The sequence below is a fragment of the Musa acuminata genome, chromosome BXJ3-7 (genome assembly GCF_036884655.1).
Source record: "Musa acuminata AAA Group cultivar baxijiao chromosome BXJ3-7, Cavendish_Baxijiao_AAA, whole genome shotgun sequence".
NCBI lineage: Eukaryota > Viridiplantae > Streptophyta > Magnoliopsida > Zingiberales > Musaceae > Musa > Musa acuminata.
The window spans coordinates 41,937,938-41,952,500 of NC_088355.1; the positions used below are offsets into that span (position 1 = coordinate 41,937,938).

The 14,563-nt window shown below is 39.5% G+C and overlaps 2 protein-coding genes across 3 annotated transcripts; both read left to right on the forward strand.

Moving 5' to 3' along the window:
- Positions 1–623: 623 nt before the first annotated feature.
- On the forward strand, positions 624–6,451 carry LOC135643212 (microtubule-destabilizing protein 60-like). Its single transcript, XM_065159914.1, has 9 exons — positions 624–1,497; positions 1,614–1,662; positions 1,803–1,880; positions 3,213–3,332; positions 4,714–4,812; positions 5,353–5,412; positions 5,504–5,598; positions 6,010–6,075; positions 6,279–6,451. Exons 1-9 carry the CDS (start codon positions 701–703, stop codon positions 6,298–6,300), a joined length of 1,386 nt encoding a protein of 461 aa, XP_065015986.1. The 5' UTR covers positions 624–700; the 3' UTR covers positions 6,301–6,451.
- Positions 6,452–6,976: 525 nt separating this feature from the next.
- LOC103992921 (biotin carboxyl carrier protein of acetyl-CoA carboxylase 1, chloroplastic) lies at positions 6,977–10,403 on the forward strand. Of its 2 annotated transcripts, XM_065158810.1 has the most exons (8): positions 6,977–7,295; positions 8,087–8,134; positions 8,217–8,383; positions 8,848–9,169; positions 9,367–9,438; positions 9,945–10,010; positions 10,097–10,123; positions 10,190–10,403. In XM_065158810.1, the coding sequence occupies exons 1-7, from the start codon at positions 7,134–7,136 to the stop codon at positions 10,118–10,120; spliced, it is 861 nt and encodes a 286-aa protein (XP_065014882.1). In that variant the 5' UTR covers positions 6,977–7,133; the 3' UTR covers positions 10,121–10,123; positions 10,190–10,403. The 2 variants fall into 2 exon arrangements, with proteins under 2 accessions (XP_065014882.1, XP_065014881.1); XM_065158809.1 differs by having other exon boundaries at positions 6,979–7,295; positions 10,097–10,403.
- Positions 10,404–14,563: the final 4,160 nt, after the last annotated feature.

Consider the following 14,563-nt stretch of genomic DNA (forward strand, 5'->3'; position numbering starts at 1 on the left):
TAAGCATCGAAGAGATCAGGTCAAAAATTTTCTCCTGACATCAATCTTAGTATTGGTGACATCTCGGGAGTTTGACCCTTCCCCCTCGAAGCCACCTTGTAGCCACTTCGATCACTATCTCAGACACTTAGTGCTTTTGGGTTTGGACCATATTGGGTTAACTCAAGCGTTAACTATGAATTTTATAATTAAAGTATTCTTTTATTTCATTCGAAATGATGAGAATCTCATACTTACCGTACGTTGATAAAAAATCAGAGATTTAATAATTAGATCGCATTTTATATTGATTGAAAATTTAAAATCTTAAAATTATTGAAAGGTAAAATTATGCCGATTTATCCCAGTATCTAAATGACAAGATATTATGCCGATTTAAAATCTTTAAATGAACCAAATAAATGTGACATGAATCAAACCGATCCGGTAGAAGATCTACTCCCTTGCATTACTTGCAAATTGTTCGAAGCTCAATCCGACGGCTGGGAATTGATCATTAATTCAAAATATATTGAATCGGAGCCGTACCGAGAACTAGCCGTTACAAATCGCCTTCCCGGAGCACCGCTCTCCCTTTAATTTCTGGAACCGATCGCTGTTTTCGTCCGTCAGAAACCCTAGGTGGAAGAACCAATCTTTCATCCGTTCCTTCACACTCCAATCCTTCCCCGATCGATTCCCGGCCTTGGAGGACCCGGAGATGGCGTCGCCCTCGAAGAAGACGCAAGCCTCCAGACCTCACGCCTCGGAGATGCTGAAGATTTACGAAAATTCCGATCCCAACATCCCGATCTCGCCCCCTCTTCCTTCTAAGAAACCGGTTAAATCTCCGTTGATTGGGTCGGCTCGGTCGAATAAGCCCATTCCGAAAACCCCTGGTCGGATCTTCGCGCCGCTGCCCCTGCCAGAGCGGGCCAGGAAGTTTATCGTCGCCAAGAAGAGTTCGAAGAGGGCGGGGAACGGCCTCGATTTTGAGAGGTGCCGGAAAGAAGCCTACGAGGCCCTCCGAGCATCGCAGGAAGAGTTCTTTAGGAGAGATCGTTCCTCCGATGTCGCCGAGGTAGCAGACTCGGCAATCAGTGAGGCCGACGGATCCATAGATGGAGCTGACAAGGACGGAACGGATGTGACGGAGAAGGCCTTGGATTCAGTGGTCGAGGATCTGGAGGGCGGTTCAGAAGCGAGAAACATGAGGAGCTTGGTGATGGAGGAGGCGATGAGTGGCATGCCTGAGCCGGGGTCTGGCCGTGTGAAGCATTTGGTCAAGGCATTTGAGAACTTCCTATCCATTTCGAAGGATGATGAGGCTGATAAGCACGAAGATAGGAAGCCAATGGTGTTGAATTGGGCACTTCCGGGATTTCAACCATCAACCAAGGTAGCAGCGGAGGCAGTAGCTTCTTCGACGTCCATTTTCTCTTCAGCTGGGTTCTTTCCGTCCAGAGAACTTGAGAAGAATTTGAGGTTATATTCTTCGGTGGAGAGTAATGGTGACAGGTTAGTGATACTTAAACTGTGAGAATGGAGTTTCTTGTTACTCTGTGCTGTTTTGTTGAGTATTCTTGGGCTTCCTTTAAGGATTGAATCTTAATTGACCAAAGTTCTGAATTTAGGTTCAGCTGGGGGAGAAGGACATCCGGAGGAGGAAGGAATAAACGTAATGTAAGAAAATATTCAGTTCTACATTTTTCTTTAGCAGTTCTACAATGTCGAATAGAGCTTCCTTTGCTCTTTTTCCTTATAAATTAGATCTCAAGCAAAAGAATATTGACTTTGACATCAAAAATGCTTCTACTTGCCAGAGTTCTGAATCTCTGAGGAGGAGCTGGAATAAGATGCTTAAAGTGACCAGCCAACATCCATTCAAATTGAGAACTGAGGTACACTGTCATACTAATTTCCTTAGCAAAGCATATCTATAATTACCTACAGAAGCAAGGATGGTTACTTTATCAGTTTTCTCACTATAAGAATGAAAACTAATATTTAACAGCTTTGTCACTATGTTTGTCGCAAAAAAATGCACATGATTATACAAGCAGTGAGGCAGAAACTTGAGTTTGTAAAGACGTAATGGATTGTCACCTGGTTTTGATCGGGCCCTTCGGTGGTAATCAGACTCTTATCTGACTTCAGGCCTGGAATCAGTACTACAATTGCACTAGCGATCAAATTCTATAAATTGTTCACCTGCTAGTTTTAGTTCACTGTGCATTCATCTTTAAATCGATGCAATTTGGACTGAGTATTTGGAAAAGAAGTATTATGATTGACTTATGAAAAAAATATATATCAAATTAGATATATGAAGCTAGTTGCAGGATGAGATTCACATTGATGATCTGATGGTGTTAGAGTTTTGTTGATACTGCAAGCTCTGGAAGTTTAAATGCTTGAAATGGCCATAACATGGCTTTCTTTGATTTTTAAGGTTTGGGCTTTCTGATCGGTAATGTTTCTCAAGAGATATAGAACTGTTTGTACATAGATTCTTATTTGTTTAGCCATCTACAGTAAAATAAATTTCTCTGTAGTAAAACCATGGAGAGTCATGTCATTTGAACTATATCCTTCACATTATCCTCCATAAGTAGAATTTATGCTAGAATGATAAACATGGGGTCATGGCTGATTATTCTCCTATGAGATGCTGCTTAATGCACAAGGCTTTTGCCAACATAATGTAATACAGTCTTATCTCTATAAGCAAAACAACATCTTTTGTTAGTTAAAACCTGGCCACTCGAGTTGCAAAAGAACAACTCTATTACGGCACAGGCCCATCCTCAAGGTTGAATATTGTCTTATTCTACTAAATTTGTCGTTATCTTTTTGAACCCTCATAGATGACTAGATAAAATGGTTTTGACAACTTTTATCGTATATGTGGAATGCAACTAATCTTAAATAGAATGCTTTTGTACCATCAAGGACATAGAGTTTTGTTATGCTCAATCTCCTATTCTTAGGCTTGCAAGAACATTATACAGCTCAGTCACAACACAATATCCAAGGCTGAAATAGTGAAAGTTGAGTCAATGTATCCACTACGTACTTCCCTTCATTTTTGTGTTAGCATGTTATTTCTGATAGAGGGTGACCAATTTCAGCCAAAGCATATAAGCTAGCACAAGTAATCTAGGACCTTCCTTCTTGTTGTTATTATTGTATGTAGGAATCCAAGTCAAGGAAATGTGTTTTACTGTTTACAGCAAAGAGGAAGGATTAAGGAAGAACAGTTTGTCAAGAAAGTGAAAGCAATGCTGTTGGAAGAGGAGAAGCAACAGATACCTATTGCTCAGGGCCTTCCATGGACCACAGATGAACCAGAGGTGACAACCTCTTTTAACTTCAAGTATTTAAAATAGTTGCTAATAGTAACATTCTATTTCATTAAAAAGAACAATATGTTTGACTTTGTGGTGGTCATGCTACAACTATATGTAATAATAAATCATTTTTAATTTTTCTCTATGTTTATTATGTTTGCAAACTGAATCATTTTTCTTGTTCACAACGTGTCCTTGTTGTATACTATATTTCAGAAATTTAACACAAAGTTCTAAATGACAATTTCATATGGTGGCTAAAAAATTATTTTGGCAAGATTGTTCAATTACCATAATGCTTCGTTTTTTGAATGTACTGCAATTTCACAAGCTTTTAGATTCTTATATTCACATTGAAGTTGAAGATATCTGTTCCAGTTTCAGTGAGATGTAGTTTTGTTTTTTTAATTTAAATATATTATGGAATTGAGCTTGGCCTTAAACTAATCCCATCACCTGGTGTGCAAGTCCTTTGTTGTTTAGTCTGAAGAAGCCCAAAGAAGTTACAGTTAACTGAAAGTGGGAATTCTAGGGCACACAAAGTGATTGTGATTACTTTTATCAAAAGAAGAATTGAATTGAGATAACTTTGTATACGTAGGAAGTTAAGACTCATAGTAGATTAAATGCTTCATTTGGTTGTGAATTATAGACTGTCTCAGTTTGCATTTAGTTTTTTACAGTTGTGAAGTCTCTCAATTTTCAACAACGAAGATTTATTTGTAATACCAAGGCTATCACATCTATGATTAACTCTAGGATTTGAATTTTAAGTTAATGGCAAAATATAACCTCTTTAAGCCAAAATTAAAATTTTTTATTATCTTAATCATAAATACCATAGTGATTTTCCATCAGAAGAACTACACACCCCCATTGTACTTTTTTCTTTTGTTGAATTTGCTACATTCACCAAGCACATTGATTTGAACTCAATTTTTATTTTGAAATTCCTAAGAGATGCTTGCTACTGTCACTGCCATATCTTCCAACTCGAGGACACCTCCATCTAGATCATTTGGCATATACAACAGGACATTTACATCTAGAAAGAACAGTCACAGAAGGCTCAATTAAACTATATGGGATCAAATATATGCATGGTATACTTGAATGATTTGTCGAGTCTAATATATGATAGCTTTCAGCAAGTTTAGCCAGAGTATGTAGAGATTTTGTACTAAAATTTATCATCTTTGGAATCAGACTAGGATTGCCACAAGTTACAATAATTTTGGACTGATATGAAATTGTAACTGAATATTTATTTTCCAAGTCAGACACTTGGATAACTAGTTTCTGTTTACAGATTACAGAATTTTCAATTCTGTGACATCACATTCTTGATTATTGCTCACATCTTTATTGCTGAAATGTTGTTTAGCACTTAGTGAAGCCCCCTGTAAAGGAGGGCACTGAGCCAATCGACATTGTTTTGCGTAGCGATGTGCGTGCTGCGGAAAGGGCTGAGTTTGATCAACTCGTAAGTTTTCTGAACGACTCTATTACCATCAGTTAAAAATCAGTAGAAATGCTTTACCATACTAAGGGATGGCAGCAGGTCAAGCTTTCTCAGGTAGTTGGGTCTTCTGACCTGCTTAAACTGGGTCTGAAAACGCTTTGATAGGTTTTAGAACGTGTCTGGATGGTAGAGTAGGCAGGCACCTGAGTCATGTTCGGGTTTAGGTAACTAGGTAGTCAGATTTTGGTACCTACCTATTGTCATTTCTAATGTGACCTAGGACTGATAGGATTGTGTATTTTTTATTGTTTAGTCTATCCATCACTTAAATCAGGTTCAAGTACCGGATTGATCCGGTCTGGGATGGGTTTGACAGGAAAGTAGGTATGAATGCTGGTTGCCAGTATGAATACTTGATGATTATTCAGATTTGAGTGAAATCTGTCGGTACCCAACCCGTTGCCCATCCCTAAGCATACTTCCATAGACATTGAATTAGCGACTATGTCAAGACATTAAGATGCTTTTGTTGCTTACTTACGAAATTTGACTTCTCTTCAGGTTGCCGAGCGGATGAACTTCGCTGAACAACTAAGATTGGAAAGGGAGATGAGGCAAAAGGTATTCCTAAATTACAAGAATTAGCTATGTTGTTTGTCAATTAATGTATGTTACATCAAGATTTATTATACATACCCAACAAATTATACAGTTAGAGGAAGAAGAAGAAATACGTCAGCTTAGAAGAGAGCTTGTGCCTAAAGCTCAGCCAATGCCATACTTTGATCGACCCTTCATCCCTAAAAAGTAAGTTTTCTGTCCAAAGCAAATCCATTCCATGATTTCTGCTAGCATGTTCTTTAAATTTTTTATAGACATATATAAATGATTTTGTTGTTTGTTAGCCGAGCTTCATAAAGAGCAAGACAGGTGACTGCTTATATATACAGTTGCCACCAATTAACTGAATCTAGTAGATTCGTAGTCTATCGTTTCTCTTGGAAAATGCTATATAGGTGGACTGACTGAATGATCAAAGTTTTTAGGACCTACATATATGAGCCCCAGTTATCAATTCTGTGAGCAGTGACATCACCCCTGACATTTTATGTACCATTCGTTCTATCCATCTAAAATACAATAACTTTTTAAAAATTATTTAGTTATTCATATTAATTACTTATTAATAAAACTGATTTTCTTTTTTGTATGTGAAAGGTCGGAAAGGCCTCGAACAATCCCAAAGGAGCCAAGATTTCACATCCGTCAAAGAAAGTCTTCATGGTATAGTTTTTATTTTTCCTAATAACATTACCACATTGACTATATTCATTTTGAAGTACCATGAAGAAACTTATTAGTTGTCTTTTAAGTGATAATTTTTTTATTATTATGGTTTAGGCTTCTTGTTTTTTTGAAGGCAAAAAAAAAAAAACATGACTTGGCATAACAACAAGACTGATACTTCTGTTGTTGGTCAACTCCAGTGCTCCGATGCTAGGAAGATGATGGACAATTACAAAGTTTATGCTGGTCCATGTTTCAGCAGATCGGAGTGCAGCCAGCAGGGAACTATTATTAATTCTTTCAAGGTTTTATCAGATCTGTATATAGGAATTATACTATTTCATAAAGGATCGAATCATGTTCCTTCCCAAAATTTTTAGTATGGTTTTATCTCTAGAACCAAAGAAAGAGGTGAGCCAGTGATAGCTATCTTCTTTCTCTATGTACTGCATCCAATTTGCCAGAATTATATGAGGTTTCACGATATATATATATATATATATATATATATATATATATATATATATATATATATATATATATATATATATATTCTTCCAATAACAAGAGATGTTGTTGGATAGTCAAAATTATCCATATATATAGAAGAATAAGACAGCTAAACAATAAAGTAATTTTATGAGTGACTCAAATATATTAAGATATTATATTTTGAGTGTGTTTTTTTTTCTAAAGCTTTCAAGTACTGGAAGATATATAAAACTAAAAAATATATTGTGGTGACTCTTGCAATGTTTAAATACGTCTCTCTCAACGGGGGCGTGCTGAGCACGTGAGAGCTCACAAACTTAGTGCGTTCGGGCCCATCATTCCCATCGGTTCCGTCGATCGGACGGCGTAGATCTCATCACCATGTCCAAGCAAAGCGCTTTCCCAACCCCCGTCCCTCTCGCGCTTCGGTATCTCCGCCATTTCGTTCTTGAAATCTCCGCTCCTCCCCCGGTCCGATCTCTTCGCTCCGTTCTGTCACTGGTCTCTTCCCTCTCCCTCTGCTCTCCTTTTGTTCCTCGCTGAGATCTTGGAGCCCTGGTCTGATGGCGTCTATCTCTGTTCCCTGCCCCAAGTGCTCTGTGACTGCTCGGTATGGCGCGTGGAGTCGGAATTGGATTAGAAAGTCCACTCCGCCGGACTCGTTTTTGAAGCCAGCGCCCGAGCCCTCTTCGCTTTCTGGATCTGCTTGGGTTCTTTCGTCAAAGGTGAATTATTGTTAATTCCTTTTTTTAGATCTTCAGGTTTTTATTTTCACTGTTCGATCGAAAGTTTTTGTTCTCAAGGCCTATTGTCGAAAGGGAACTGTACGAGGATTATTAGCCTCATACATCAACCATGCATCATCAGTTGGACTTCCAATTTTTGTCATCGTTATGGACATGAGAGGTTTAGCAGTTGCCCTGAGAGCATTCAGTAAATTTTCCATTTACGTAGTTATATAATTATTTATATTAGAACTAACAACAAATTTGGCAATTCGATCAGCAGTTTATCTACCTACAATTAGAAGACATTTCTAATTGGTCTCTTCCAAAAGTTTGTGCGATTCGGGCAACTTCTAAGGATAGAATTAGAGAAAAAAAGAGATTTAGGCTATTTCAGAAAACTACAATAATATTAGTAGTTGACTTTTAGTAAAAACATGTGAAACATTGTCGAGATAACTTGGATACAATGGCAATATTTTTGGTGGAAAATCCATGCTTTCAATGGTTTTGAAGATTAAGGACCAAGATCTGAAAGCAGTTATAGGCTTTGTGATCTTAAGGTTTCACAAGTAATAGTTGAAGAGGGAAAATCTCTGTGGCATCTTGTGTTCAATTATTGTTATTACATGCACACCTGTAGAATTTTTGACTTGTTTTGACATTTCTTTCTTTGTTATGAAGATATGTTAATTTGTGTTTTTCTTACTGTTTAGCAAATCCAGTTGCAACTCCTTTGATCATTTTTTTTCTGATAAGCTTTTCTTATAAGAATTACAATTCTCCTACAGGTTCCTAGTCGTCGACATTTTCCCATTCTAAAGGCCCATTTTCAGGAGGTATCAATTGACTATAATTCTAGTGGTTATTAAACAAAACTAAAGAATATTTCATTTGCTTTTATGTCTGTAATTATACCAGGTTGCTGTTGTGAGTTCATCAAATTCTTCGTCTTTGGTATCAACAAAGTCAGAGTCTACACCAATTAAAGGTGAAGATTCTAGTATGGTGGAGGAATCTGCTAATGAAGATGCGGTAACAGATACCACCATATCTGCATTTATGGCTGAAGTCTCAAATCTTGTTAAGTAAGATAACCCTTCTTTTTCCTTTTCTCCAAAAATGTTACCCTTTTTTCTCTCATATGCTCAAATTTATTTGGAAAATAAATGATGAAGCAAACAAGTAGAAGACTGTGAGATGAAGGTTGTCATTGCATGATAAGTACGAAACATCTACAAATTGTTTGATGCTGGAACCTGTAGGTTACTTCCAGGTGGTGGATAAGCAATGTTATCCCACAGAGATATCATGTATAATAAGCTTAATCTCTTACCAGCCTCAAGGTCTGGATCAGAACTCCGTCGTCAAAAGTACTTGGAACTACAACCACGGCCAATCATAGATTGCAACAGGCCCAAGCCTTATTTGCAGATGTCCAACAGTCTCTAGCAACAATAAATATTTAGCAAATTTTCAACATTGTAGGAATTGCGCTTATAAAACTCTAGATCAAGTTGCATATAACAATCTTTACTATATTTCTGAGCAGGCTTGTGGATTCAAAAGATATAACAGAATTGCATCTAAAGACGGAAACATGCGATCTCCTAATACGAAAAAAGGAGGCTTTGCCTCAGCCGCCAGTTGCCTCCGCTCCTGTAATAATGCAGTATCCACAAACTATGCTTCCACCTCAGCCTTCAGCTCATGTTTTTCCTTCTGCACAATCAAATCCTGTTGCAGCATCTCCAGCACCAGCACTTCCGCCTCCACCAACAACTGGAAGCAAGTCATCACTTCCACCCCTGAAAAGCCCCATGGCAGGCACATTTTATAGATGCCCAGCTCCTGGGGAGCCTCCATTTGTTAAGGTAACTATCTAACAATAGCCCTTGACTTCTAAAGCTATACATTTTGCCTAATTTAAGTAATGCTGATGCATTTTTCTTTAAATCTCGGTTCATTATAACGAACACTTTTGTCCATTGTGCATCTTGTTTAGTGTTCAACATTTACCTTGGTAAATATCCTGCCTAGACTCAAACTGATCTGAGACCATCATATATAGGCTGGGGACAAAGTCCAAAAAGGACAGGTGGTTTGCATCATCGAGGCTATGAAATTGATGAATGAGATTGAGGTATTCTCTGTTCCATTCCTTCAATTTGCAATGTCTGTTTATTGAACTTTATGTTTTTAACAATTAGATAGTCTAACTTTAGCTATCAATGTGGTAAATAGAATTCAGTTGTTCTGGATTTTGGTGAAGATATGATAATTATCATTTATTATTTGTCGACTTTCTCTGGCTACAGGACTTTACTAGTCTTATACTTATCAGCCACCATGTTACCTCTACTGATTTGGATGATCCAAGGGTGTTTGTAAATACACGCAGAAAGTTGTCTTATGGAAATAATTGGTCTATGAACAGAACTAGATTCCTTTTCCCCTATCATTTTTGAAAATTTAGGTAGACTTGTTATTTAGAAAAGCCTGTGAAAGTATTGGAACAAATATTTGTTTCAAAAGCTAGAAAAGACAGAGAAATACAAAGGCTCCATAGAAACAGGCGAGGGCCTTTGATGAAATGAGCATATCATGCAGCACTTGGTGTCTCATATCTACAACCTTTTCATCGTGCAGGCTGATCAATCTGGAACAGTAGTCAAGATACTCGCAGAGGATGGAAAGCCAGTTAGCGTTGACACGGTACCTCTTCTCTTAATTCCCTCAAGAATCCCGACCCTCCCTCTTCTTTCACTCTACTGAAAGTTGTGTGCGTTGCTCTTTTGCAGCCTTTACTTGTAATTCAGCCCTGAAAGGTCAGAAGCATACTTAGTTTTACATTTATCTGTCACACATTTATATTATCACCTTTCGCTGTGCAGTTCTGCACATCGCAATTGCTTGTTTGATTTCATTGTCAAATCTACTCAAGAATTAAGGTAAAATGATGGTCCAATGTGCTTGGTAGCTAGGTGGTGGAAGCTTCACGAAATCTGCAAGAAAACAGTTTGTTCCAAATATCTTCTACTAAAGAAACCCTGTTATGTAAGATTCAAAGACGAGATCAATTTGTAATTTCTGTTGCGTTGAGTGTTATGTGAGATACGTTACATGCATGAAAATTTATGAAGATGGACATGGTCGAAAAAAGGCATACGAGCTTTGGCGCCTTCCATTTACCACTCAAATAAAATGTATGCTCATTAAATCGTGGACGGGAAATGGAATAGTTGATTGGCAAGAACAGGCACTTAAACATGAAGGATGACATACCTGAGTTGTTCTGAACAAGAGGTTCTTCTACTTGTCTTTTGTAAGAGTGATCGTTACTGTGGACTTGCAGCCATTTTATTTTCTTTGAAATAACGAGACCTGGCTTTGTAAGCTTCCAAATTAGATAATATTGTAGCCTTATTTAAGGGACAATCAATCCGTGCCAAACATACGCCCATATGGAGGCTGAATTACTAAGGTTGCTATAGAGTATAAACTACGTTAAGGGTAGGGAATCAAATTCCGTCTTTTATCACTTATCATGATTTAAGCATTCGAGTTTTATTTGAGACGTGATTAATAACAGTGAATGATAATTCGATGAGTACTAAAAAAATTATATGCCCAGATCAGATTTTAAGTAATTAATTGTGTTCAGAAATAAATAAAATGAAATTTGTGGGTGTCCATCGAAATTACTGCAGACCAGCGGTAACAGCCGGTGTTTATTACCGTGTGTTTTGGACGTATTCCGGGCCTTGTGGGGGAGCAGCGGGCGATCGGTGGCCGAGGAAAAGCGACGCACCGCAGAGTGCATATGCCGCAGGTCAATTCTGGTGCTGCGTCAGTGAATCGAATGTTGCAGAGACACGCGAAAAGGGCACGTCACGCCGTGCTTACCGCCCGCCCTCCCACATGGTGGTGCAGCCCCCCTTCTCTCGCCTTCCCATGTGCCTCTCTCTCTCTCTCTCTCTCCGCGCTGTACGCCCTTCCTCCTCGCTGCAGCAACAACGCGGATGTATCGCTGGCGGGAGGCCACGCTTCCCATCTTCACGTGCACTCTTGCCTTACAGCATCCCTCACCCACGAGCCCACCGCCACCACCACCACCACCCTCCTCCTCCAAGTGGCCTCCTCAGATCCATTGGCATCTTTCCCTCCACAGCAGTGCGTGGCCTTCCTGTACCTTCAACTGTTCTCCCATCTCCCTCGGCAGTGAGCACCCATCCTTCCTCCTTAATTTAATTCATTTGATGATACATCAATCATTAATCTTTAACAAAATGTTTCCTCGCTAACACACTTCGCATGCCGGTGTCATCCATTATTCATGCATACCACAAACACGTTGTTTTTTTTGGGTGAATTTTCAAAAAAATTAAATTAAAAAAATTGTATAGCATCCCAAATTTGAAAACAAATTCTAGTAGAATTTTTTTTTTCCACAAATGATTATTCTGCCCCCATCAATCATTGCCCTCTACTTAACTCTTGGTTGCATTATTATCTCGAATGATCCTCGTCTCTCTCGCATGAGTAAAGATATAGGTGACATTGCATGATATCTCCTAGTCAATGACAACAATGATTAGGGGTCTGATGGGGTCATGTAACATCCTTGCACTTCTTCCTCGTTGATGCTATGTCCTCGTAACCCTCTCTTCGTCGTTAATCACTGAGTGAGGAAGGAAATGAGTAGCTCACCCTCACGACTAGCAATGATGGTGAAAAATAACAATGAGACGAGAGGCAAAGGGGTGTCGTTGATTGGATGAAGGCATGACTAGGGCTAGGACAAGAATTTTATAAAAAGATAAAGATAAAATCATTTTTTTATACAATTAAAGATGCTTTGGAGAAAATTTTCAAACAAGAGCTATATAGGAAATTCTAAAACTTAGAAACTTGTTTTAAAAATTCGTCATTCTTTTTCTCAACTCAAGAGGGTATACGAGACTCTTGTCTTCTTCTAATAATATATGGAACTTGCATGCAGACACCCAACGCACTGCTAAATAATGTACGCAAGATGCACATGCAGATGTTCCAATGACTTGGTGACACTGACATGTCATCGAGATATCTCCCATGTAACATCTCTCCGGCTCACGGCGAAGGCGGAGGACAGATCTCACATGAGTCCCTGTCACATGGTCCACATGCATGTCATTTGTGCATCAGCGACACGTCAAGTGGAGGCCAACATTAATACAAGTATACGATGCAATTACTTTCCACTGTGGTGGAAATTATTGCCATGCTTTCAGCCATGAAAACATTTCGTGTAACGGTTGCCACCGCGTGCGTGATGCAGCCTTTGCAGATGGCGTGATGGTGCCCATCCTGCAATCGGATCCGTTGGATCGATCGCCCAGTACGTGTGCCGTGATTCGGGGGGAAGCAGCGCTGACACCCACGTGCAGGTATCATGGCGGTTACTGTTAAAGCGATTCGTTTTACATCGACATTCTGTCTTTTACCCACGATTTCACCCACGTACGGAACCGATCCCGTCCACGTTTCACGTGGAGTCGGCATCCATCGGAGTACTATTTGTGTGTACGACGAATTGGGCGTGAAAAATAGTTGATGCTTTTTTACGTGACGGGTACTTCGGTGATAGAGGCACGTGAGGAATTCGGTCTCCCACGTGCGCCGTGCCAGGGGTTCCCCTTGGGCTTTATCGATTTTAACTTTTCCGTTCATTCTTAACCCTCCTTTGATTAAACTATTACGAGCTTACCATCACGTTCTCGTTGGCTGTCGCTTATGAATGATCCACGTTGTGGTGTGATTGTAATTGTTGGAGAAAACAAGGACATTTCACCTAAAGCTTTAGTCTAAAAGTTTGGCTGGGTAGGAGTCGAACGAGTCGCGTTGCTTCCCATCTCCGGCGGCCTCGTTCTCATCTCTTCTTCTCGGCGATGCCAACGAGCTTTGGCTTCGATCGCAAGATCTACAGGCCGGTATTGAGGATGAGCAGGAGGAGAAGAAGCACGAGAGTTCTGAAGAACGCGAGGAGATGCGGCTACAAAGGCGGCAGAAGAAAGCAGAGCCGGGAGGCAGCGTCGAAGGCGGTGGCGGAGCGGCTGGAGGCGCTCAGGAATCTCATCCCGCCTAAAAACGACGGCGTGAAGGAGAGGGAGGCGGCCGCCGACAGGCTCTTCGAGGAGACGGCGGACTACATCCTTCTTCTGAGGACCCAAGTGGAGGTCTTGAAGCGGCTGGTGGATGTCTACAGCCCCTGCATTGACGACAGCAGCGGCAGTGCATGATATGATGATGATGTTATACAAGAGTGAAGGCTACAAGGATGGCTTTTGGTTTGTTCCTGTTGTTTGCTGCTTCTTGTTCATTGTTGTGTTTGGTGTTCATCTTTAGGCTTTTGTTAAACTAGGAAAAGCTAACTGTGATGTTCTCTTGTGATCTCCTTCCTTATCCTAATGTTCAAGTTAAATCAGTGGAGTGGAGCCATTTTTCCTCCGAACAGAAATTGATATACTTGTTCCACCAACACTTGTTGTCTTGTTGAATCGATCTCCAATGCTGCTACCATGTATCATGCATTTGTGTAGCATTGCAAGAAATATTACCTCTCTTTTACTAAGGTCGACTGAAGCATTCAGGCTGTTTGAGTATGAACTGCCATGTTGCTCGTGTCAGTGAATAGCTTATGGAAGAACTTAAACAGCACTTCAGCTCCTCTTGTTTTACTTTTTCGGAACACAAGGAAGTCCTGTACTGCACCTTCTCTAAGAATGTATCATTTGGTTTTGTCATGTTAAGATAAATTTGTTCTTTTATTTTCCAAAGAAATCTATATTTCAGTTGGGAACACACACAAGTCAATCCTCCATGTTCCATGAGATCGTGTTGAACACTAATTTTGAGCAAACGCCCTTCCCCATCAAATTTTCTTATCCTTCTCCTGTGAGTGCAATGTCTTAGTTATTTCTTGTTTCCTAGGAAATCTAAGATTTCTTTTCCTGAAAGAGAGAGAAGGAAAGCTGTGGACTGGGCCAAGGTTTTTACTTGGTGATTTAAAGTGATTTATGTATCCATAGTGAATAGAAACTACAATGAGGAATATTTCTTCAAGCAATGCATCAATCTTTGGAAGATTTATTGTCACAGCCTTTGGACAAATGGATTCTAAGAAGAAAAAGCCATTGGAGTTGAATAACTTCTGCACGACTGCTGCACTCTGATCGATTAGAACTGCTATACATTCTTTTCCAAATCATAGCAATTTAAAGTCTCAA

Excerpts from the sequence above, each read along its gene's own strand:
- LOC103992921 (XM_065158810.1), top strand. The coding sequence starts at position 7,134 with ATGGCGTCTATCTCTGTTCCCTGCCCCAAGTGCTCTGTGACTGCTCGG. Across the intron at positions 8,384-8,847 it reads GAAGTCTCAAATCTTGTTAA|GCTTGTGGATTCAAAAGATA; the intron begins GTAAGATAACCC and ends ATTTCTGAGCAG. Across the intron at positions 9,439-9,944 it reads AATTGATGAATGAGATTGAG|GCTGATCAATCTGGAACAGT; the intron begins GTATTCTCTGTT and ends TTCATCGTGCAG.
- LOC135643212 (XM_065159914.1), top strand. The coding sequence starts at position 701 with ATGGCGTCGCCCTCGAAGAAGACGCAAGCCTCCAGACCTCACGCCTCG. Across the intron at positions 1,881-3,212 it reads CATTCAAATTGAGAACTGAG|CAAAGAGGAAGGATTAAGGA; the intron begins GTACACTGTCAT and ends TACTGTTTACAG. Across the intron at positions 3,333-4,713 it reads GGACCACAGATGAACCAGAG|CACTTAGTGAAGCCCCCTGT; the intron begins GTGACAACCTCT and ends AATGTTGTTTAG.